The sequence below is a fragment of the Sceloporus occidentalis genome, unplaced genomic scaffold, assembly GCF_023333645.1.
Source record: "Sceloporus occidentalis isolate IW3139 unplaced genomic scaffold, rSceOcc1.0.p SCAF_369, whole genome shotgun sequence".
Lineage (NCBI taxonomy): Eukaryota > Metazoa > Chordata > Lepidosauria > Squamata > Phrynosomatidae > Sceloporus > Sceloporus occidentalis.
The window spans coordinates 292,937-319,008 of NW_028317349.1; the positions used below are offsets into that span (position 1 = coordinate 292,937).

Sequence of the window (26,072 nt, forward strand, 5' to 3'; positions counted from 1 at the left end):
TTACTTTTACTTAATAAACACTCTATTTCATGTTTACCTAACAAAATTAAACACAGTAACAGACAATAAAGCTATTTAGTTGTCTGTTCATAGTTTCTCCAGAAAACAGCTTGGCGAGCTACAGATTGTGAAATCACAACTTGCAACTTTCTTTAAAAAAAATAAAATACAGAACAGATTCAGTGTTACATAATGTCATGTGGAGAAATAATGTGTACAAAATGAGACATTGATGTACAAAAAGCATGACTAATTGTTTAGTGGTTTCAATGTCCTCATTTTGCAAAACTAGCAACTTTCTTCAGCAAAAACAACCGATCTGGTCCTCCACAATGCATAATTCAATGTTTGAGGAGACTTTACGTTAAATCAGTTTCCTCCAAACATTATACCGAGCCACCGATATATTTTTTATTTTATTTGTTTGACTCAAATGACGGCTAGAGGCACCATACTCTTCATACTAACTTTTTCAGTGGAGTTGCTACACTTCGTAGCAACTCCACTGAAAAAGTTAGTATGAAGAGTATGGTGCCTCAAGCCGTCATTTGAGTCAAACAAATAAAATAAAAAAAATCCCAAACAGGCTTAAGATGTATGGTTGCTGTTAAGAACAGTGAGAAAGACGTAAACATAAACATATTTTCAGGGCCGGCCCGACAATGGAGCCGAGTGGGGCAACCGCTCCAGGCGGCACTTTTGAAGGGGCGGCAAAGCCCAAGCCCTTTTTTTTTTATTTATTTTTTTTTTTTTTAAAAAGCGAAAGAGAGAGAAAGGGGCGCCGAGTGGTTTTCGCTTACCAAGCTGTCAGTACCCGCTCGGCGCCCCTCTCTCCTCTGCGGCGAGTCTCCCTGTTCGGTCTCGGTGCCGGCTTGTAATGCTGAGTGCCGGAAGATTTCCGGCGCTCAGCATTACAAGCCGGCACCGAGACCGAACAGGGAGACTCGCTGCAGGACTGCTGAAAGGTAAGTACAAGGGGGGGGGCGGCAGTGACGGAGGGAGAGGAAGGGTAGATAAAGGGGGGGGCGGCATTTTAAAATTCGCCCCAGGCGGCATTTTGCCTTGGACCGGCCCTGCATATTTTTAAAAAAATGTGAAAATAAAAATCTTTTATTTCTAATTCCAAGTTTTAAAATGGTAAATGTCCATGTCTCCACATTATCCTTCAGTTCCCCAGTCACTTACCTTCAGTTCCCCAGTCTTAACCCACTGACTAAGCTGCATAATACCAGATTCAAATTGGTCTGTATACCTTAGAACCAGAAACCGTTCCCTAAAGGGAAAGAAAACAGCATTTATGGTGGAATTATTTTAAACAATGTATAAAGCTTGGATTGCAGAGTGTTCCTGCACCCTCCAACAGACTTCAAGGGGAATACGTGGTTTTGCTATTACCGTAGTATTAAGACTATCATTTAATAAAAGGCTACAGCACTGCGCCAGTTTCTATGTCAGAATGTAAGGTTAGCTGTTTGCATCATATAATAATAACAACAGTTAGCCAAATGTTGTAGATAGAAATGCAAAGTCCTTACATAATTTCACTTATAAATGACAACCTTTGCTCTAAAGCAACCAGCGCAGGGATGGCAACTACAGGTATCTTATGACTACCAAAAATTGCGTCCTCTAGGTCTGATGATAAGCAGAGATTGAGATAACATAAACACGATATTTTTTTCTGTATTCTGTACTGCATTTTATTTAAGGTTGGCTGCCACAACAGTGTGCCTGACTAGTATGTCTGAAATTCCACATAGCTCTTTTTAGGAAGCTGTGGCACTGATAACATTTGCAAATGTAGCCCATCAGTTATTACCTGTGCACATTTTGCAATATCTGGACTATCTGCATTTGAATCAATAGCCATAATATTTACAATTACCTATGCAAACTGTAGCCTTTTGTGCGAACACAGAAAAGAACATCACGACAGTTCCCCAAAGGTGCAGGAAAACTGGCAGAATCATCCAATGGATAGATCAGCCACTACAGTCCTGATGGTATTCAGTGCTGTATCTTGGCCTAAACTGATTAAGCCTTGGGCGGCACTTTAGAGGCAGCATCATTAGAGGCTCGAAGAATTGAGCCCATTTGCTCAATAATTTTATTCTATTGCATGTCTGGAGAAGGCCTGGAGGGAGTAAGGCACAGTCAGAGCAACTCCAAAGTTTCCAGCTAGGTAAGCTGGCAGGCTGTTTGGGGGCAAAGATGGCAGAGACAAGCGGTTTGGGGACAAAGATGGCACTTACAGATTACTGACACCTTTACACAGTTCTATGCACAAGATGGTTTTTGACTCCGCTCCAACGGACTGATCATGCTCTGTGACTACGGACAGTATTTTTTTTGGAAGAAAATGTGGCAACCCTAATGGCTAACTTTGAAACTCCGGTTACTGTGGACTATAGTTCCCATTCTACTCAGTCCACAGGAACTGGAGTGCCATAACTGGTATTATTTAATTTCAATTGTGCAATGTCTGTTTATTTTTACTGAAGCTGTGAGTGCAAAAAAGGGATTTGTTTTTGTGGTGCAGCAGAATGTTATTTGGGGCACACTGTGGCACAGTGAAAATGGATTAAAAGACACAAAAAGATAGAGAAGAGCAGGTAAAACTTATTTTTGATGGCAGCAGGTAAGATGATGTGGGTCATGACAGAGAGCCTTTGCCTTGGTGTGGCCTTACTGCTCACATAATGGACTGACGACGTGCTAATTCAACCAATTTGAGGATCTGTGATTCCTTCTAGTATAGTTGACATGGATGCCTGATCCTGGTTAAAATGGTTAAATGTATTACCTTAAAATAGATAATATTTTTGAAACAGTGAGGAAAGGGTGGAGCCTAAACAGGAAGTAGGGGCACCAAACAAGGAAGGGGTTGATCATAAACAGGAAGAGTGCAGGAAGGGGTGCAGGAAGGGGTGGGGCAGATGAAAATTAGGTTGGGTGCATGAGTTTAGTCAGGCCTAGGGCAGCAGAAAACTTATATCCACCACTGATGGTATTACACAAATAGAAAGTTTAGACTCTACCAGCCTTTTGATGTTGCGCTCCTTCAGGACAGCCTCAGTCTGGGGATTCAGAGGAGGTGGATATGGAACATCCTTATTGTATTGTGATATTTGGCCACACAGAATGATATGGCCATCCTGGTTCATCTGCTTGGGAAAAATATTAGGTAAACGTGCCAGTTATAAAACATTTGCTTTAATGAGGCATCCATCCATCAGCAATGATTGTCTAGCATTTACAGGGTTATTCTACTACTCCCTGGTTGTATTTATAAAGAAGATGTTTGTTGTTAATGTGGATGTTTGCATTTTTTAAAAAGTCCAGGACTGGCTGAGAAATTCTAAATGCTTAATATTTGATAACCTGAAAAAAACACTTTAAAATAAGACGTCCGCCCAGTTGTTTATTCTTCTTTAACCCAGTTCTATTACTCAGCCTCTACATGTTTCAGAGAAAACTGGATTCATGTGCACCTGACACGTGTCCATTTGTACGCCGGTAAATAAAGACTGGCCGATCTGGTTAAAGTTTAAAGCTGTGACAGGTCCCTAAATAGGCTCAATTACACCTCACAAGGAAGAGAGATCAAATGTATTACTGACCATCTGATGTCCTATCTGTAGCAATTAGCCAGGGCAAGATCAAACTCTTGAATTATGAGTTGAACAATTCCTGAATGAGCTCCAAGACGCTGCCGGGGTCTGTAAAGGCAAGAGCTCCTTGATCATCTCTATGCTCTATATTGGCCTTTGAACCCGTAGGTCGGATGGCCTGACTAATTTGTTCATCCTGACACAAATTAGAGCTTAGTAAAAATCACTGGACAACATAAATCTAGAAACAGGTTCAAACTGCAAAAAAAATTACTCTTAAAAAGGACCAGAAGCAAGAGTGCTTGTTTTAATGTGGGTGCCCTACACGTATAGTAATAAGTGTTACCTGACTGATAACTGCATCACTGATGCAGAATAGAACACTTCTGATTTGTACCACAAATTCCCACAATGTGAGAGCAGCCTAGGAGACGCCCAATCTAGAACATGGAGGAAAAACAGATTGTGTATTGAGTGAGAGAGCCTTATAACTATGTATGATGAAAAAAACCCATTGCTTTATAAACTCATTGTACTCTGGAAAACATCTTACAAAAACATTGTCACCACAATGTGTTCCAGGTTACAAAATGTGTTTCTGATAGTATTGTTTCTGCACATTACAAGCAGGCATAATAAGTTCAGTATCCCATTGAGCAGGAATTGAACTGCACTATACTGCTCTTCATGGTCACCTATCATGTTGATAGATGAAAGACTTCAAATAAGAGCATACCTGTCCAGCCAATGATCCACAAGCTCCAGCTGCACCACTGACAACCATAGTCTGATTGGCTCCTGGAATCACATGACCTTTCTCCTTCACACCAATTAGGGCAGTCAAACCAGTTAATCCTACGGCACCCAAAAAATTAGACAGGTGCCCATCCACAAGAGAAGGATCTAGCTGGTAGGGGGCAATTGTTGAAAAATGTAAATTCGTTATAAGCTAACATAATTCAGTAAAAAGTATATAATATCCACCCATAACACAGAAGCAACTTGGCAAATGACCACTACTTCTCCTTTTAAGCTGTACTTGAGTTAAAGAATATTAATATTCCTTAAAGCTATTGCAAATATCATAGCAGTCCTTTAATCGCACTCAATTTTCTCTTTAAGATAATTGGTAACATATTAGATGACAATGAGGAAGTCAAACCAATTAATGTTACACAGCAGAACAGAATTCATTTATGCTTGTTGCTGGTATTTCGTCTTTATGTATATATATTACTTTTTGTAAAGATTTGCCATCCAGGATACACCATGTCTGCCAAGGCCAGTTGAAGCTGGTAACAATATCTCCCACAGAGAACTGACTGGTTCCACTTTCTTCTATAACTCCAATCCCACCACTGTCAAGGACCTTATCAATCATCCATGACTTAATGTATTCTGCATTTGTGTCTTCATTCATGCGGCAGCGCTGGAACACAAGCAAAATAAATTTGAGCAATTTAAGAGCATGAAAAGAATGTTTATTTCTGAGAACTTGTAAAATGTAAATTGGATCTTAGTTAAAAGGGAACCGTCACATGTGATCATCATTTGACTTGATTTTCATTTCATCAGTACACTTTATGGACAAAGGTACTGGGGATACCTGACCAATAACAGTGACTTTTATGACATTTCAGCATAGCATTGTCCAAAATGTCTTGGTATGTCCCCTTCAGCATACCAAGACATTTTGGACAATGTTATGCTTCCAACTTTGTGGGAACAGTTTGGGGAAGGCATTTTCCTATTCCAGTATGACTGTGCCCCAAAGCAAGGCCCATAAAGATATGGTTGGAGTTTGGTGTGAAAGAACTCGACAGAGCCCCGGCCTCAACCCCATCGAACAACTTTGTGATTATGAGCCATGAATTCTCATCCAACATCAGTGCCTGACCTCAAACATTAAGAATGGGCAAAACTTCCCACAGAAACTCTCCAAAATCTTGTGGAAAGTCTTCTCAGAAGAGTGGAAGCTATTTTAGCTGCATAGGGGGAGCAACTACCAGGTGAGGCCCAGCAGACACCCAAAACACACACAGTAGGACAGGCTCTGCCACACTGATACCCACATGCGGACAGGCTTATCTAAAACAATAAAAAAAAAGTATTTTCCACACTTCTTTGTCATTGACCCCCCTTTTGTGCTTTTTCCCCTTGTGTATCACCCCCAGCCAGCACTATGTGTATTTATGCCCCCAGCCTGCTTTAGTATTGATTTATATAATGGCCCCAGCTGCCACCCCTGGGGAATTGATGCCACCAGCCCAGATAAAATGTTTCCCTGCAGGGGCGTGGCCTGACCGCGGAGCTGAATGGCGGCTTAAGTGAAGTGCTCTCCCTGCGTGTCGGCTAAAAAGCGGCGATAAAAGCTTTCCACTGCGGATTTTTGTGCTCCTACAGGTGGACTTGTTCCCTGGGACACCCCTGCGATGGCGTCTAAACATGCCAAGCGAGGTTCTAATCGCTTACCTCAATATTTTGAGAAGCGGGCGCGTGGTGGCCTTCCATCCCAAGATGGCGACGAGGCCTCCCTCGTGTCTTCGCAGCCGGACCTTGCCACTGACGACCTCTCTTTGCGGGACGATCAGCAGGTAACCCCTGCACTTCTTCAACAAATGCTGGAGAATTTGAAGACTTCAATGACTGACTCTATCAAAGACATGCTTTCTGATTTTAAACAAGATCTAGTTCAACTTGGGTCGTGGACCGATCACTTGGAGCACAAGTTTGAGGAGTACACTGGGGCCTATAACGAGCTGGTTGACCGCCATAATGATCTGGCTGACACCGTCCTCCAACTTCAACTCAAGATGGCTGATCTAGAGGACAGGTCGCGACGCAACAACTTACGGCTTCGTGGGATCCCTGAGGACGTCCTGAATAGCTCTCTTGAGGAGTTCGCTAAGGACTTTTTTCATTTTCTTGTGCCGGACCTATCTGCTGCTGATCTGTTTATGGATCGCATACACCGGCTCCCGAAACCGAAATCGCTCCCGGTGTCGGCCACCCGTGATGTGATCCTCCGGCTTCATTATTTTAAGGCGAAGGTGTCTATTTTGGCTGCTGCCAGGAAGAATCCATCCTTTCCTGCGCCATATGACAACATCCAGCTGTTTACTGATCTTTCCGCTGCGACATTATCCGTAAGTTTACTTCACTTACCTCGCTCTTGCGCGAACACTCCATCCAATATCGTTGGGGTTATCCGACGAAGCTCATTTTGTTCCGGAATGGCGTCCAGTCGGTGGTGCTGTCTCCAGCGGATGGTTTCAGACTTCTCCGTTCGTGGAATGTCCTGTCTGCGGCTGATGATCTACCTGCGGCGGCTGTTTCATCTTCTCCACCGCGTCACATGTCCACGGAATGGGAATTGGTGAAGACTCGGCGCCCGAAGCCTGGACAGTCTCCGGCACCATGACTGCGTCTTTTGCTGTTCTGGTCTTTGTTGGAGCCCCCGGGTGCCTGTTGACTGCTCCGGGAATGCCTGGATTCCGTGAGTGCAGCCGCGGGGCTGCTTCGTGATCTGTTTTGTTTTGGGGTTTGTTTCCCCTATCTTACACATGCCGATGTTTTATCCTTTTTTTTTTTGTTTCTTGTTTCTTGTTATACATTGTGCCTGTAGGTTTCCCGTGCCTTTGGCGTACCCTGGGCATACAAGCTCTTTCTGCATCGCACACGCAGACATGTGGGTTTTTTGGTGTCTATCGACCCTTTGCCACATTATACACACACGTACACTTATTTATTTTTCTTTTCCTTTTCTTTCTTTTATTTTCTTTTTATTATTTGTTTTTTGTGTGTCATGGCCCTTTCTTATGTGTTATATGCCTGCCCTGTGCCTTATGCTTTTCTTCTGTTTTTTGGCGGCTCTGGACGTACTGGTCCGTTAAGGTATCACTCACACACGTACACCTTTTTATTTACTTTTTCTTACATATGTGATGGCTGGGTTCCCTTGGTGCTGGGGGCCTTTAGCGTGCTGGTTTTTATGATTGTGTGCCCCTGTGGGCATCTTGATGCGTAGCTCCTTGCCTTCCACCTGATACCCTTTATTGGGCTTCTGCTGCATTACACAATACACGTACACTTACTTTATTTTATTTTATTATTATTATTTGTTTCTTATATGTTGTGGCCCTTTTTTCTGTGTTGTATGCCTGCCCTGTGCCTTATAGTCTTCTTCCATTTTTTGGCGGCTTTGCACATACTGGTCCATTAATGTATCACGCACACACACGTACACTTTTTTTATTTTTTTATTTTTTTTTTATTTTGTTCTTACATATCTGATGGCTGGGTTCCCTTGGTAACATAGTAACATAGTTCATAAGGTTGAAAAAAGACCAAAGTCCATCAAGTTCAACCTATATACATATTGTGTCCCTACTGTGTTGATCCAGAGGAAGGCAAAAAAACCCTTATGAAGCAGATGCCAATTGCCCCATACCAGGGGGAAAATTCCTTCCCGACTCCAAATATGGCAATCAGAATAAATCCCTGGATCAACGTTCTGTCCCTATTAATCTAATATCCATAACTTGTAATATTATTGCTTTCAAGAAACACGTCCAGGCTCCTTTTGAACTCTTTTATTGAGTTTGCCATAACCACTTCCTCTGGCAGAGAGTTCCATAATCTCACCGCTCTTACTGTAAAGAACCCCCGTCTGTGCTGGTGTAGAAACCTTCTTTCCTCCAACCGTAGAGGATGTCCCCTTGTTATAGATACAGTCCTGGGTATAAATAGGTCCTGGGAGTGATCTCTGTACTGTCCCCTTATATATTTATACATAGTTATTAAATCCCCCCTAAGCCGTCTTTTTTCCAAACTAAATAACCCTAATTCTGATAATCTTTCTGGGTACTGTAGTCCTCCCATTCCCCTTATTACTCTGGTTGCCCGTCTTTGAACCCTCTCCAGCTCCACTATATCTTTCTTGTACACTGGTGCCCAGTACTGTACACAGTATTCCATGTGTGGTCTGACTAGTGACTTGTACAGTGGTAGAATTATTTCCTTGTCGTGGGCATCTATGCCCCTTTTGATGCACCCCATGATTTTATTTGCCTTAGCAGCAGCTGCCTGACACTGGTCGCTACAGGTAAATTTACTGTTAACTAAAACTCCTAAGTCCTTTTCCATGTCAGTCGTCCCCAGTGTTTTCCCATTTAATACATATTCCCAGCCTGGATTTTTCTTCCCCATGTGCATAACCTTACATTTATCTGTGTTGAACCTCATCTGCCACATCCCAGCCCAAGCCTCCAACCTATGCAGATCCATTTGTAATCGTGCACTGTCCTCTATTGTGTTAACCACGTTACAGAGCTTAGTATCGTCTGCAAAGATTGATACTTTACTATACAATCCCTCTACAAGGTCATTAATAAATATATTAAAAAGAATAGGACCCAAAACTGACCCCTGTGGTACCCCACTAGCAACAGTAACCCACTCAGAGTATGTACCATTAATAACCACCCTCTGTTTCCTATCACTGAGCCAGTTACTTACCCACATACACACATTCTCCCCCAGCCCAAGCATTCTCATTTTATGTACCAGCCTTTTATGTGGCACCGTATCAAATGCTTTGGAAAAATCAAGATATACGACATCCAGCGATTCACCCCGATCCAGTCTTGAGCTCACCTCCTCATAAAAGCTGATCAGGTTAGTTTGACAGGACCGATCCCTTGTAAACCCATGCTGATATGGAGTCATACACTTATTTTCATTGAGATACTCCAAAATAGCATCTCTTAGGAAACCCTCAAACAGTTTACACACAACAGAAGTTAAACTAACAGGCCTATAATTCCCCGGGTCACTTTTTGTCCCCTTTTTTAATATTGGCACAACATTTGCTATGCGCCAGTCCTGGGGAACAGACCCTGTCACTATAGAGTCCTTGAATATTAGAAATAGGGGTCTGTCTATTACATTACTTAACTCCCTTAGAACGCGGGGGTGAATGCCATCTGGACCTGGTGATTTGTCTATTTTGATTTTTTTTAGGCGGCACTGCACTTCTTCCTGGGTTAGACAGGCGACATGTACTGGGGCAGTTATCTCATCCTGCTGTATATTACCTGGCATTTCATTTTCCTCTGTGAATACAGCAGAGAAGAATATATTTAATAGATTAGCTTTTTCCTGATCCCCGTCTATAACTTCTCCCTCATTACTTTTTAAGGGGCCAACGCTTTCATTTTTAACCTTTTTACTATTTATATAGTTAAAGAACATTTTGGGGTTTGTCTTACTCTCTTTGGCAATGAGTCTTTCTGTCTCCACTTTTGCTACTTTTATCTGATTTTTACATATTTTATTTTTTTCCCGATAGCTTTTTAGTGCTTCCTCACTGCCTTCCTGTTTTAGTAGCTTAAATGCCTTTTTTTTGCCATTTATTACCCCCTTTACATTTTTATTTATCCACATTGGTTTTCTCTTGTTCCTGACTCTTTTATTCCCATACGGTATGTACCTTTCACAGTGAGAATTTAAGATATCCTTAAAAATCTCCCATTGAGTGTCTGTACTCTTGTTTTTGAGGACATTTTCCCAATTTACAGTGTTAAGGGCTTCTCTTAGTTGATCAAACTTTGCCTTCCTAAAGTTCATGGTTCTTGTGGCTCCTCTAAGAGTTCCCTTATTGAAGGACAAGTTATAATGTATCATATTGTGATCACTATTTCCTAGATGCCCCCTGACCTGCACATTAGTTACTCTGTCAGGTCTGTTGGTTAATATTAAGTCCAGTAGGGCGCCCCCTCTGGTCGGGTCCTGTGCCATTTGGGACAGATAATTATCCTTACTTATAGTCAGAAACCGGTTTCCTTTATGAGATTCACAGGTCTCTGTTTCCCAGTTTATGTCGGGATAGTTAAAGTCCCCCATAATAACCACCTCATTGTTATTTGCTGCCTTGTTTATTTGCTTTAATAATTGATCTTCTGCTGCTTCCATTATATTTGGTGGCTTATAGCAAACCCCGATCAGTATTTTATTATTTTTCTTTCCATATATTTCTACCCATAATGACTCCACATTATCATTTCCCTCACATATATTCTCCCGCAGTGTGGCCTTTAGGCTGGACTTTACATAAAGGCAAACTCCTCCCCCTTTTCGTTTTTTTCGATCCTTCCTGAATAGACTATAACCCTGTATGTTAACCGCCCAGTCATAGCTATCATCCAACCATGTCTCTGTTATACCCACTATGTCATAGTTTTCTTCAGACATTATTAACTCCAGTTCGTCAGTTTTATTGGTCAGACTTCTGGCATTAGTAAGCATACAATTTAGAGGTGTATGGTTTTTTTCCCTATGAAGCCTATCCCTATTGACTATTCTAACCCCTCCCTCCGCTCCACCCCCAGGTACATTTATAAGCCCCAGCTTTCTATCTACACTATCTTCCCCTTCTATATTGCAGTTTCCCTCCCCCCCTTTACCTAGTTTAAACACTCCTCCACCCTTCTGGCCATCTTCTCCCCGAGCACAGCTGCACCCTCCCCATTGAGGTGCAGCCCGTCCCTACCGTAGAGCCTGTATCCGACAGAGAAGTCGGCCCAGTTCTCCATGAACCCAAACCCCTCCTTCCTACACCAGCTTCTGAGCCACTTGTTTAGCTCCCTAATCTCCCGCTGCCTCTCTGGTGTGGCACGTGGTACAGGTAATATTTCAGAAAATACTACCTTGGAGGTCCTTGCCTTAAGCTTGCTACCTAAGTCCCTGAAATCATTTTTAAGGACACTCCGCCTACCTCTCACTTTGTCATTGGTGCCAATGTGCACCATGACTGCTGGGTCTTCTCCAGCCCCCCCCAGTAATCTGTCAACCCGATCCGCGATGTGCCGAACGCGAGCGCCAGGCAGACAACACACTGTTCGGCGATCCCGGTCTTTGTGACAGATCGCCCTGTCTGTCCCCCTAATAATTGAGTCCCCCACTACCAGCACCTGTCTGGCCTGCCCTGCGCTCCTCCTTCCCTCCTTACTGGAGCAGACACCCCTCTGGTGGTCAGAGGCAGTGACTTGCTGCAGTACTGCTAACTCTGAACTAACATCCCCCTCATCTGCCAACCGGGCAAACTTGTTGGGGTGTGCTAGATCAGGACTAGCTTCCCTGGCGCTTTTTCCCCTACCCCGCCTTCTAACTGTAACCCAGCTAGCTGCCTGACTGTCCTGTACCTCCATCCCGCTATCCTCCCCCACCTCTACCCCCGAGAGAGCTTGCTCAGTGAGCAGCAGACTCCTCTCCAAGTTGTCAATAGATCTCAGTGTTGCCAGTTGCTCCTCTAGACTCAGGATTTGTGCTTCCAAATGAGCAACCCGCACACATCTCGCACAGCAATATGCACCCTCGAAGCGCTGATCAAGGATTGCATACATTGAGCAAGATGTACACCTGACCGCATTGTCAAACATGGAGGACATCTTGGCAATGGGGATAGCTCAAATAACTGGCAAAAACAGACAGTAAGGTGCAATATATATATATATAAATATATGGAATCACAAGGATTTATACTTTACCCTCCTTCTTGCTTTTTAACTCCTTCTTTGCTTGTAACTCCTCACTTAGAGATGTCACTTAGGAGATTCACCCCAGCTCAGGATTCGCTTGTGTGTCCAAGCTAAATGCAACTGCAAAAGCCAAGCAGAACTCACAGAGACTTAATTACTTAATTAGCAACACACCTGAAATAGCCCTTACCCCTTTTTTTTGCTTTTTTCAACAAAACTTTACACTGAACACAACACAAACAAACACAGTGCTCCCCCTTGCAATAGTAATGAATATACTCTCCTTCTTTGCTTGTAACTCCTCACTTAGAGATGTCACTTAGGAGATTCGCCCCAGCTCAGGATTCGCTTGTGTGTCCAAGCTAAATGCAACTGCCTTTAGCGTGCCGGTCTTTATGACTGGGTGCCCCTGTGGGCTTCTTGCTGGGTACTTCATTGCCTTACCCTATGTACCCTCTATTGGGCTTCTGATTGGCTATCTCCCATATCTGTGGGTTTTTTGGTGTCTATCGCCTCTTTTCTCCATTACGCACACACGTACACTTCTTTTATTTTTATTGTTTTTATTTGGTTCTTCTCTGTAGTGGCCCTTTCTTCTGCGTTGTATGCCTGCCCTGTGCCTTGTAATCTCTTTCTGTTTTTTGGCGGCTCTGGACATACTGGTCCATTCCTGTATCACGCACACACACGTACACCTTTTTATTTATTTTCTATTACATATGTGATGGCTGGGTTCCCTCAGTGCTGGGGGCCTTTAGCGTGCCGGTCTTTATGGCTGAGTGCCCCTGTGGGCTTCTTGTTGCGTAATTTATTGCCTTACACCTTATGACCCTTACTGGGCTTCTGCTCGGATATCTCCCATATTAGTGGGTTTTTGCTTCCTTTTTTTTTATTTATTACACAGACACATACACTTCCTTTATTTTATTGTTGTTATTTGTTTCTTATGTGTAGGGGCCCCTTTTCTCTCTGTTGCATGCCTGCCCTGTGTCTTATCGTCCTCTTCTGGTTATTTATTTTTTTTTTTTCTCTTTCTTTTTTTTTCTACACATGTCTCTATTGTGTTTTTGCCCCTTTTTGGCATTTATGACTCAGGGATTTTTGCCTTATCTGATAGTTACCTCTCACTCAGGTTACGGATGCATCTCCATTATGTTTTCTTGTCACCTGTATTGTTACATCGCTGTTATTTTTTTTTTTTTTTTTGCCGACACGCAGGCTGCCTTCTGTTGGTTTTGATGCTCCCCCCTACCGGAGTGTACTGCGGCGATCCTTTTTCTTCGCCTGGCAGTTCACACCGTTTTGTGGCCCTCTGACGCCTTGTCTTTGACGGCTTGTCTGAGCCTTCTTCCTCTCCCGCTCTCTCCTTTTCCCCTCACCTTTCCTCTCTCTCTCTCCCTCTCTCTCTTTTTTCTTTCTTCTATTTTCTAAATGAGCCTTACCGTTCTCTCGGTTAATGCCAAGGGCCTCAACACTCCTCATAAGCGGCGCATGTTTCTCTGTGAGCTTAAGTCTGACGTTGTGATGGTTCAAGAGACACACCTTCTGAAATCTGGTGGCCGCTGTTTTAACTTTCCGCTATATCCTACTGAATACCATGCTATGTCTGATACCAAGACGGCCGGGGTGGCTATGCTTATCCACAAGAATGTCCATTTCCAGCTCCACTCTAAGCACTCTGACCCTAAAGGTCGTTCCCTCCTACTCACGGCTGACCTCAACGGGACTCCGTTCACGCTGCTCACTATTTATGCTCCTAATGACAACCAACTGTCTTTTTTGGAAAAAACCTTCTTGAAACTTCAAAAGGTCCGAGTGGGCCGCACAGTTGTTGGCGGGGATTTTAACCTTCCTCCTGTCCCGACGTTGGACTCCTCCGCTACCATGTCCTCCAGATATTTGAAGTCGCTTACATTGCAAGGCAACCATTTTCACCATCTTCTTCACCGCTGTGGACTGTTTGATGCTTGGAGAGTTCTTCATCCCCTTGGAAGGGACTATACGTTTTACTCCAATCCTCACTCCAGCTACTCTCGCATCGATCTTCTTTTGGTGGATAAACTTACCTTACAGTCTGTTCTCACCGCCTCCATTGGCAATATCACGTGGTCCGACCATGCGCCGGTTTGGATATCCCTTTCACACGGGGGCCTTTGGCGACTGAATGACAGCTTACTCCAGCAGTCCCCTGTCTGTGCGGAGACCGAAACCGCTTTGCTCCAGTATTTCGAATCCAACGCGACACCAGACCTGCAGCCTTCCACGCTCTGGTTGGCCCATAAAGCGGTGATCCGTGGCCACTTTCTCAGGATTGCCTCTCAACAAAAGAAGGCTCGGACGCATTCACTTTCCACTCTCACCGCCCAGCTTACGGCTCTCGAACTCACTGATAAATCTTCTTGGTCTCCTGCTACTCACGCTGAATTGCAATCATTGAAAGATGAAATTCATGCACTTAACCTTCAGCATACTGAACTTGCTTTGCGACGGCTTCATCAAACATATTACTCCAAGGGCAACAAGGCTGATACTCTGCTGGCGCGCAAGCTTCGTTTACAGTCGTCATCCTCGACGATTCACTACTTACAAACGCCAGATGCAGGTCGGATCTACAATCCTAAACATATTGCTGATCAGTTTGCGACTTACTATGAATCTCTCTACAACCTGGGGTCCCACCCACACGTGCCGCAGCCACAAGACCAACATATTCGACGTTTTTTGGAATCTCTTCCTCTTCCCCAGCTTTCGGAAGACCATTGGGAGGATCTCACTAAGCCCCCTACAGTGGATGAAGTTACTTTAACGATTGCTGCTCTCAAGTCTAATAAAGCGCCTGGACCTGACGGTCTGCCTAATTCCTATTATCAAAAGTTTAAGCATATCTTGGCTCCTCACCTCTGATTTATTTACTCATTTGATGGGGCCTTCCCCGCTTCCCTCGGAGATGGCTGCTGCACATATTACTACGATACCCAAGCCGGGGAAGACCCCAACTGCCTGTGCAAATTATAGGCCGATTTCCCTTTTAAATACGGACACTAAATTGTATTCTAAGATTTTGGCTGACCGCCTGAACCGTCTCCTCCCGTCTCTGATTAGTAATGACCAAGTCGGCTTTGTCATGGGTCGCCAGTCATCGGATAATACGCGACGGATTACGAACATCATTCATCTTGCCTCCTCTCGTCGTCAACCGTGCCTTCTCCTTGTGACAGGGCCAGGCTAGCTGGCTCATATGTCATATGAAGTTTAGCCGGGTGACGGAGCACTTTTGTGTCCGGTTCTGTATACCGTGACCCGGTAATATATTATATTGTGTTTATTGTGTAACCGGCCCAGAGACTGATGTGGATTCAGCCCCAGCCTTCAAAGAGACGATCCTATAATCTGGCTGGGGCTCTTAATCAGCCAACACAGCCCTGTCTGCCCAGACGGCACCCGCACTACAGGGGGGATAACACAGGTGGGGGAACCCATTGTATTCCGTAATCCCCTCACTTGATACATCCCCTGTATACTGACGGGATTTGTGATGGGATGTGGCTGATGGGATTTGTGATGGGATGTGGCTGATGGGATTGGGGGTTGGGTTTGGTGCTCATTGCATTGAGATTGTATAAAGTTCTCTGTGTTTGTAATAAAGAGAGTTCTTCTTGGTTTACTACGAATGGTGGTCTGGATGATCCGTGGATAGCTGAGTGCTATCCGTATGAGGGACTGACTGGTGATTCCTCAGCCCTCAAACAGGGGTACCCAGCCTTGGGTACGGTGACCCTGTAACATTGGTTGGCAGCGGTGGGAAGAATCCCACGACTTGGGTGAAATCCAAACCACCAACTGGGATTGCAGACGAGAGACACCAAGAGAGCTCCTGGAGGTTTGTAGCAAAGGAAAGGCTACTCTGATTGCGGACTGCAGAGAGATGGACCGGCACCAGGATGCCCCAGAGGAGAGCCTCGGACTGAGTGCTCTACAAAAGAACATTCTATGGCACCTATCCCTGTACCCAGGAGGGGCTACATCGGAGCAAGTGACGGCGGTGATTAAAATGTGTCACCAGGAACTGAGCCAGAGTGGGTCTGTATCTCCCAGACTAGGGGAACAGAACACCAAAATATCATACCAGGATATCCAACCCTTCCGAGAACCAGAGGGTGAGACAGACCGGGTTACAGCGGAGGTGTGTGAGCTGGAACACCAGCAATGGCAGTTAGAGTCTGCGCCCGCAGATTGGAGGGATGATTTCTCCCATCCCCACTTCGAATCATACTGGGCACAGTACTGGACAATGTGGGATATACGAGTTCCACTCCTGGGGGAGAACCCGTTGCCGGAGTGGGAAGAAGAATTGAGAGGTCTCATATATGCAGAGCTCGACCTCCAGAGCCGCTACCAGGGATTCTCCCAGCAGTTAGCAGGTGAAGACCACAGCGACCCTCTGATGCTGTATAGCCCCGTCGACCCAGGACTGATATATGATGCCTTCCAATTTGACTCGTCCTTCGGAAGCCCCTGCCAGTACCGCAGGGATACAATCTGGGACAACCGTGCAGAAGTCCTGGTTTATGCTATTCCCCCCGAGCTGGAGGCTGTTATGGATTGCCTGGTCCAAGAGGAATGGCAGCTCGAGAGGGACTATAAAGAATTGCTGCGGAGAGTGGAGCTCCAGGAGTTACAAGGAGACTGGGAGCATGGTACTACAACTTGCGGGAGTGGGACCGAGGTCCTCTTCACCTACTCCTCGGCCCCTGCCCTGGTGAGAAGAACCGAGGTCCTCGCCAGCAAAAACAAGCGGAGGAGGAAGCCAAAAGCTCCGACCCATGTCCCCACCAACAACCCTGGCTGCTCTACCCCGGCAGAAGAGATGACTGTCCCCACCGCCCGAGTAAGTGGCACAATCCCCCTCACCAAACCCTTATCTATGCTCGTAGAAGCCAGGGCCCCAGATTGTCCCCCTGATTTCCCGAGTGTCCTGGGAGAAGTCCGGGTCACTGCCCCAGAGGTTCCCACTGAAGTCCCCGGTGACCCGGTAGAGGCACCGTTCCCTAACCTAGCGAGGACGCCAGAGGGGCTGCCGAGTTCCCTGGGTCCTCTCAGTAGCCTGGCGCAGGCCCTGGTTCCTATCCCTGTGTTCTCCGAAGTGATCCCTGGTTCCCGAAGTGTCCTCCTAGAAGCCCAGGTCACTGTCCCAGAGTGTTCCTCTGACTCTCCCCGTGCCCAGGCAGAGGCACCTGTCCCAGAGAGGAAGATCGAGGGTCTGCTTAACCCTCCCGGTGGTCCAGTATTGGCACCTGTCCCTGCCCCGGAGTATTCCCCTGGGTCCCCTGAGTACCCCGCAGAGCTGCTTAGCTCGCCCAATAACCCTGTAAGGGCACCTGTTCCTGTCCCAGAGTGTCCCCTAGGTCACTCCAGTGTCCCGGTAGAGGCCTCGCTTACTACCTCTACGTGTTTCCCTGGTTCCCCGAGTGCCCCCGGCCCGATCAGCAGGGCTTTCCTTCCATGCAACCGCCCTGGCCTGGCAGCTGCCCCAGACTCAGTTCCCAAGACTAGGGAGCAAGAGTCCCCACGTGCCCCTGTTACCCCGGTGAGGGGGATAGCCATGTGCCCCCGGCTGAGCTGGGACCGTCCTCCAATTCAAAGAGGACTACTGACTTTCCTTTTGGGCAACCAGGGCCCTGGCCCACCTTCAATGGATGATTCTGACAAAGGGGGCCATGAACTAAGGCCTGCACCTTTGAACTTTGTCCACTCGGACAGCCTGCAGCAGACCCGTGTGGATCTGCCTGGTCTGCCGGACCGTTGGTCAAGGGGGAGATCTGTGACAGGGCCAGGCTAGCTGGCTCATATGTCATATGAAGTTTAGCCGGGTCACGGAGCACTTTTGTGTCCGGTTCTGTATACCGTGACCCGGTAATATATTATATTGTGTTTATTGTGTAACCGGCCCAGAGACTGATGTGGATTCAGCCCCAGCCCTCAAAGAGACGATCCTATAATCTGGCTGGGGCTCTTAATCTGCCAACACAGCCCTGTCTGCCCAGACGGCACCCGCACTACAGGGGGGATAACACAGGTGGGGGAACCCATTGTATTCCGTAATCCCCTCACCTGATACATCCCCTGTATACTGACGGGATTTGTGATGGGATGTGGCTGATGGGATTTGTGATGGGATGTGGCTGATGGGATTGGGGGTTGGGTTTGGTGCTCATTGCATTGAGATTGTATAAAGTTCTCTGTGTTTGTAATAAAGAGAGTTCTTCTTGGTTTACTACGAATGGTGGTCTGGATGATCCGTGGATAGCGGAGTGCTATCTGTATGAGGGACTGACTGGTGATTCCTCAGCCCTCAAACAGGGGTACCCAGCCTTGGATACGGTGACCCTGTAACACTCCTCTCCTTGGATGCGGAGAAGGCCTTTGATAGGCTCCACTGGGGCTTCCTCATGGCCACTAAATGCAGTCTCTGTGAGTTCTGCTTGGCTTTTGCAGTTGCATTTAGCTTGGACACACAAGCGAATCCTGAGCTGGGGTGAATCTCCTAAGTGACATCTCTAAGTGAGGAGTTACAAGCAAAGAAGGAGTTAAAAAGCAAGAAGGAGGGTAAAGTATAAATCCTTGTGATTCCATATATTTATATATATATATATTGCACCTTACTGTCTGTTTTTGCCAGTTATTTGAGCTATCCCCATTGCCAAGATGTCCTCCATGTTTGACAATGCGGTCAGGTGTACATCTTGCTCAATGTATGCAATCCTTGATCAGCGCTTCGAGGGTGCATATTGCTGTGCGAGATGTGTGCGGGTTGCTCATTTGGAAGCACAAATCCTGAGTCTAGAGGAGCAACTGGCAACACTGAGATCTATTGACAACTTGGAGAGGAGTCTGCTGCTCACTGAGCAAGCTCTCTCGGGGGTAGAGGTGGGGGAGGATAGCGGGATGGAGGTACAGGACAGTCGGGCAGCTAGCTGGGTTACAGTTAGAAGGCGGGGTAGGGGTAAAAGCGCCAGGGAGGCTAGTCCTGATCTAGCACACCCCAACAAGTTTGCCCGGTTGGCAGATGAGGGGGATGTTAGTTCAGAGTTAGCAGTACTGCAGCAAGTCACTGCCTCTGACCACCAGAGGGGTGTCTGCTCCAGTAAGGAGGGAAGGAGGAGCGCAGGGCAGGCCAGACAGGTGCTGGTAGTGGGGGACTCAATTATTAGGGGGACAGACAGGGCGATCTGTCACAAAGACCGGGATCGCCGAACAGTGTGTTGTCTGCCTGGCGCTCGCGTTCGGCACATCGCGGATCGGGTTGACAGATTACTGGGGGGGGGGGGCTGGAGAAGACCCAGCAGTCATGGTGCACATTGGCACCAATGACAAAGTGAGAGGTAGGCGGAGTGTCCTTAAAAATGATTTCAGGGACTTAGGTAGCAAGCTTAAGGCAAGGACCTCCAAGGTAGTATTTTCTGAAATATTACCTGTACCACGTGCCACACCAGAGAGGCAGCGGGAGATTAGGGAGCTAAACAAGTGGCTCAGAAGCTGGTGTAGGAAGGAGGGGTTTGGGTTCATGGAGAACTGGGCCGACTTCTCTGTCGGATACAGGCTCTACGGTAGGGACGGGCTGCACCTCAATGGGGAGGGTGCAGCTGTGCTCGGGGAGAAGATGGCCAGAAGGGTGGAGGAGTGTTTAAACTAGGTAAAGGGGGGGAGGGAAACTACAATATAGAAGGGGAAGATAGTGTAGATAGAAAGCTGGGGGCTTATAAATGTACCTGGGGTGGAGCGGAGGGAGGGGTTAGAATAGTCAATAGGGATAGGCTTCATAGGGAAAAAAACCATACACCTCTAAATTGTATGCTTACTAATGCCAGAAGTCTGACCAATAAAACTGACGAACTGGAGTTAATAATGTCTGAAGAAAACTATGACATAGTGGGTATAACAGAGACATGGTTGGATGATAGCTATGACTGGGCGGTTAACATACAGGGTTATAGTCTATTCAGGAAGGATCGAAAAAAACAAAAAGGGGGAGGAGTTTGCCTTTATGTAAAGTCCAGCCTAAAGGCCACACTGCGGGAGAATATATGTGAGGGAAATGATAATGTGGAGTCATTATGGGTAGAAATATATGGAAAGAAAAATAAAATACTGATCGGGGTTTGCTATAAGCCACCAAATACCGTATTTGCTCGATTATAAGACGAGGTTTTTTCCAGAGCAAATGCTCTGAAAAATACCCCTCATCTTATAATCAGGGTCGTCTTATAATCAGACCTCAAATAGGTCTGATTATGAGACTAAGATCCAGATCCCCCGCAGCGATGCAGAGGACCTGGATCCTCCTGTGTTAATCCCCCCCCCCAATTTACCGGTGCTTCTGAGTCCCCGGTGCTTAGTCCGGGCTGCGTGTAGAGCTCTACGCGATACAATCGCGTAGAGCTCTACACGCTTCCCGGACTAAGCACTGGGGACCCAGATGCAGGGGACCTGGATCCTCCTGTGTTAACCCCTGACCCAACTTACCGGTGCATCTGAGTCCCCGGTGCTTAGTCCGGGCTGCGTGTAGAGCTCTACGCGATTGTATCGTGTAGAGCTCTACGCTCTACACGATACAATCGCGTAGAGCTCTAAACGCTGCCCGGACTAAGCACCGGGGACTCAGAAGCACCGGTAAGTTGGAGGGGGGGGCATAACACAGGAGGATGCAGGGGACCTGCATCCTCCTGTGTTATGCCCCCTCCAACGTACCGGTGCTTCTGAGTCCCCGGTGCTTAGAGCTCTACGCGATTCGCGTGGAGCTCTACATGCTGCCCGGACTAAGCACCTGGGGCTCAGATGCAGGGGACCTGGACCCTCCTGTGTTATGCGCCCCCCCCAACTCAGAAGCACCGGTAAGTTTGGAGGAGGGAGGGGGAGTGTTAAATGTGGGTTTGAGGCATTTCTGGAGGCAGAGTGCTCTGTGAAATGCCTTTTAACCCCTTTAATGCCACTCTGCCTCCTGAAATGCCTTAAACCTCCCTATATGCCACTCTTCCCCATAATATGCCTTTTAACCCTCTAAGTGCCAGAGTGGCATATAGGGTTAAAAGGCATATCATGGGGCACAGTGGCATATAGGGTTAAAAGGCATATTATGGGGCACTGTGGCATTTAGAGGGTTAAAAGGCATATCATGGGGCACAGTGGCATATAGGGGGTATAAGGCACTTCTGGGGCAGATGTGCATAACTGGGGGACAGGTTGGAAAATAGAAGGAAATAAAACCAAAATATTTTTCTCAAGCATAGCTTTTATTAAAAAAAGTGTTTAAATGAATTAACATTTACTGGTAAAACTTTTTTCCTATAGGGTCGTCTTATATTCAGGCTTTTTCTTTTTTTCCTAAATTAATATTAAGATTTGGGGGGTCGTCTTATAATCAGGGTCGTCTTATAATCGAGCAAATACGGTATAATGGAAGCAGCAGAAGATCAATTATTAAAGCAAATAAACAAGGCAGCAAATCACAATGAGGTGGTTATTATGGGGGACTTTAACTATCCCGACATAAACTGGGAAACAGAGACCTGTGAATCTCATAAAGGAAACCGGTTTCTGACTATAAGTAAGGATAATTATCTGTCCCAAATGGTACAGGACCCGACCAGAGGGGGCGCCCTACTGGACTTAATATTAACCAACAGACCTGACAGAGTAACTAATGTGCAGGTCAGGGGGCATCTAGGAAATAGTGATCACAATATGATACATTATAACTTGTCCTTCAATAAGGGAACTCTTAGAGGAGCCACAAGAACCATGAACTTTAGGAAGGCAAAGTTTGATCAACTAAGAGAAGCCCTTAACACTGTAAATTGGGAAAATGTCCTCAAAAGTACAGACACTCAATGGGAGATTTTTAAGAATATCTTAAATTCTCACTGTGAAAGGTACATACCGTATGGGAATAAAAGAGTCAGGAACAAGAGAAAACCAATGTGGATAAATAAAAATGTAAAGGGGGTAATAAATGGCAAAAAAAGGCATTTAAGCTACTAAAACAGGAAGGCAGTGAGGAAGCACTAAAAAGCTATCGGGAAAAAAATAAAATATGTAAAAATCAGATAAAAGCAGCAAAAGTGGAGACAGAAAGACTCATTGCCAAAGAGAGTAAGACAAACCCCAAAATGTTCTTTAACTATATAAATAGTAAAAAGGTTAAAAATGAAAGCGTTGGCCCCTTAAAAAGTAATGAGGGAGAAGTTATAGACGGGGATCAGGAAAAAGCTAATCTATTAAATATATTCTTCTCTGCTGTATTCACAGAGGAAAATGAAATGCCAGGTAATATACAGCAGGATGAGATAACTGCCCCAGTACATGTCGCCTGTCTAACCCAGGAAGAAGTGCAGTGGCGCCTAAAAAAAATCAAAATAGACAAATCACCAGGTCCAGATGGCATTCACCCCCGCGTTCTAAGGGAGTTAAGTAATGTAATAGACAGACCCCTATTTCTAATATTCAAGGACTCTATAGTGACAGGGTCTGTTCCCCAGGACTGGCGCATAGCAAATGTTGTGCCAATATTCAAAAAGGGGACAAAAAGTGACCCGGGGAATTATAGGCCTGTTAGTTTAACTTCTGTTGTGTGTAAACTGTTTGAGGGTTTCCTAAGAGATGCTATTTTGGAGTATCTCAATGAAAATAAGTGTATGACTCCATATCAGCATGGGTTTACAAGGGATCGGTCCTGTCAAACTAACCTGATCAGCTTTTATGAGGAGGTGAGCTCAAGACTGGATCGGGGTGAATCGCTGGATGTCGTATATCTTGAATTTTCCAAAGCATTTGATACGGTGCCACATAAAAGGCTGGTACATAAAATGAGAATGCTTGGGCTGGGGGAGAATGTGTGTATGTGGGTAAGTAACTGGCTCAATGATAGGAAACAGAGGGTGGTTATTAATGGTACATACTCTGAGGGGGTTACTTTTGCTAGTGGGGTACCACAGGGGTCAGTTTTGGGTCCTATTCTTTTTAATATATTTATTAATGACCTTGTAGAGGGATTGTATAGTAAAGTATCAATCTTTGCAGACGATACTAAGCTCTGTAACGTGGTTAACACAATAGAGGACAGTGCACGATTACAAATGGATCTGCATAGGTTGGAGGCTTGGGCTGGGATGTGGCAGATGAGGTTCAACACAGATAAATGTAAGGTTATGCACATGGGGAAGAAAAATCCAGGCTGGGAATATGTATTAAATGGGAAAACACTGGGGACGACTGACATGGAAAAGGACTTAGGAGTTTTAGTTAACAGTAAATTTACCTGTAGCGACCAGTGTCAGGCAGCTGCTGCTAAGGCAAATAAAATCATGGGGTGCATCAAAACGGGCATAGATGCCCACGACAAGGAAATAATTCTACCACTGTACAAGTCACTAGTCAGACCACACATGGAATACTGTGTACAGTACTGGGCACCAGTGTACAAGAAAGATATAGTGGAGCTGGAGAGGGTTCAAAGACGGGCAACCAGAGTAATAAGGGGAATGGGAGGACTACAGTACCCAGAAAGATTATCAGAATTAGGGTTATTTAGTTTGGAAAAAAGACGGCTTAGGGGGGATTTAATAACTATGTATAAATATATAAGGGGACAGTACAGAGATCACTCCCAGGACCTATTTATACCCAGGACTGTATCTATAACAAGGGGACATCCTCTACGGTTGGAGGAAAGAAGGTGTCAGGACTCGGGTGATCAGATCAGGTAGGAGCCCATGCGCAGGGGATACTTGGGGTTCAGTATGTAACCCACGGTGCATGATTATGCAAACAAAGACACCACAAACAGAAATCCAGGTAATGCAGTGTATTTCATGTATATAACAGGACCAGCAAATAAGGGTAATACAGTCTAAGCAAGTAACCGGACGTATGGCAAAACAAAATACAGGTAATAAGTCTCTTGGCAGGGAGCCCGCTTGGAAGGGCACGACAGACAGAGAGCCCGCCTGGGAGGGCACGACAGACAGAGAGCCCGCTTGGAAGGGCACGACAGACAGAGAGCCCGCTTGGAAGGGCACGAAAGGCACACAGCCCGCTTGGAAGGGTACGAAAGGCACACAGCCCGCTTGGAAGGGTACGAAAGGCACACAGCCCGCTTGGAAGGGTACACAAAGCAGGGAGTCCACTTGGAAGGACACAAAGCAGGGAGTCCACTTGATCAGGACACAAAGCAGGGAACCAGGAACAGTACAGGTGCAGAGCCACAGCAGGAAGGTCCATAGACTTCAATACAAAGGCCCTGACTGAAGGGCAGGGCAGGTTCATAAAGGCAGGGTAATCCAGGTAACAAGGCCCAGCTGGATGTAGACTAGGGCTCAACCCAGGTAACAAGGCACACCTGAGTTCTGAGTGCTCCAGAGGGCGGAGGGTGGCCACTAGTGGTCGCAGATGTAAACGCTACAGGTATAAAAAAGCCATGGTTCAGGTAGCGAAATATTGGTTCCTGACAGTACCCCCTCCCTAAGGAGCGGTCACAGAACGCAAACAGTCTGAACAAAATCTGTACACCTTTAAAAAAAACTGAGCAGGAGGGTGTACTTAAAGTGATTTCTTCTTCTTCTTCCTTTTTTTCGGTAAAGCTTGTTCGCAGATCTCCAGGTCTTCCTTTCTGATTATATTGCCATTAGAGGTAATAACACAATCAAAGGAAAGGTTATCTGTGGTGCAATCGTAGGTCAAATTAGGACTGGATGCTGAAGAAGTTGATGAGAAGGTATGATTCAGTGCTTTCTCTTTCCATGTACCAGGGGTCACATAGCTGCCCTGTACCCAGGGCACTACTGGGGGCAGGGGGGTAGTACCAGAACTGCAATGGTTCAAAACGGGAGAAGCAGACTTGGTATGTGAAGCACTGATGGAAAGCCCCTTCTTCCTCAGAGATGGAATAGGGTCATGTATCTTTGCTATCAGTCCAGAGGAGATATTAGGGGCTATGGTAGTCTCTGGTGTATCACACTTTGCTGAGGTAGCAGTGATAGGAGTTGCAATCACAGCTGAACAGAAAGCAATAGGAAGTTCATCCATATGGGAGCAACCCACACTGCCACAGACTGTAGGATCACAGACGCTGCATTCCATCACAGAACAATCATCAGGCTTCAGCTGGACATCCACCGGAGTTTGAGAAGCACCAGGAATCACCAGGGTTGGTATATACTCCATGGGTTCACTATGCTGGGGAGTAAAGCTACTTCCCCTTTTAGCAGAGCTCTGTGGTTGTGACGTAGACTGCTCAATCGGTACAGAGGTTTTAGAGGACATTGGGTGATCCAGTGTCCCTTTTTGCCACAGTAAAAGCAAGATTCCTCATCACGCCTTTGTTGTAATTCGGTTGTGGTAAGGGGTTCACGTTTCCTAGGAGATTCCTTTTTAATACTGGTAACAGGCTTGTTGGATTTCTCAGGTGATGTAGCAGGTGTAGGTGAATGGTCTTCATGAGAGTGATTGGAGTTGGAGTCCCAGATTTGCATTAATGATTTGCACAGTTCAAGCAAGCATTCTCCTATCACTTTGATGACTGAAAGTAACCCCGCAGACTCCTTGTAATGGCCTTTGTATTCTGTCAGGACTCGGGTGATCAGGTCAGGTAGGAGCCCATGCGCAGGGGATACTTGGGGTTCAGTATGTAACCCACGGTGCATGATTATGCAAACAAAGACACCACAAACAGAAATCCAGGTAATGCAGTGTATATATATATATATATATATATCATGTATATAACAGGACCAGCAAATAAGGGTAATACAGTCTAAGCAAGTAACCGGACGTATGGCAAAATAAAATACAGGTAATAAGTCTCTTGGCAGGGAGCCCGCTTGGAAGGGCACGACAGACAGAGAGCCCGCCTGGGAGGGCACGACAGACA

At 45.8% G+C, this 26,072-nt stretch overlaps 1 protein-coding gene across 1 annotated transcript in view; it reads right to left on the reverse strand.

Moving 5' to 3' along the window:
• LOC149273535 (prostaglandin reductase 2-like) overlaps positions 1–26,072 on the reverse strand; it is a 47,930-nt gene that overhangs the window by 3,825 nt on the left and 18,033 nt on the right. The window contains exons 3-6 of the mRNA XM_089506188.1: positions 4,849–5,040; positions 4,348–4,518; positions 3,043–3,164; positions 1,186–1,273 (exon numbers count right to left, since the gene is read on the reverse strand). Coding sequence (XP_089362314.1) covers positions 1,186–1,273; positions 3,043–3,164; positions 4,348–4,518; positions 4,849–5,040 — 573 coding nt within the window. The remainder of the gene's footprint in view (positions 1–1,185; positions 1,274–3,042; positions 3,165–4,347; positions 4,519–4,848; positions 5,041–26,072) is intronic.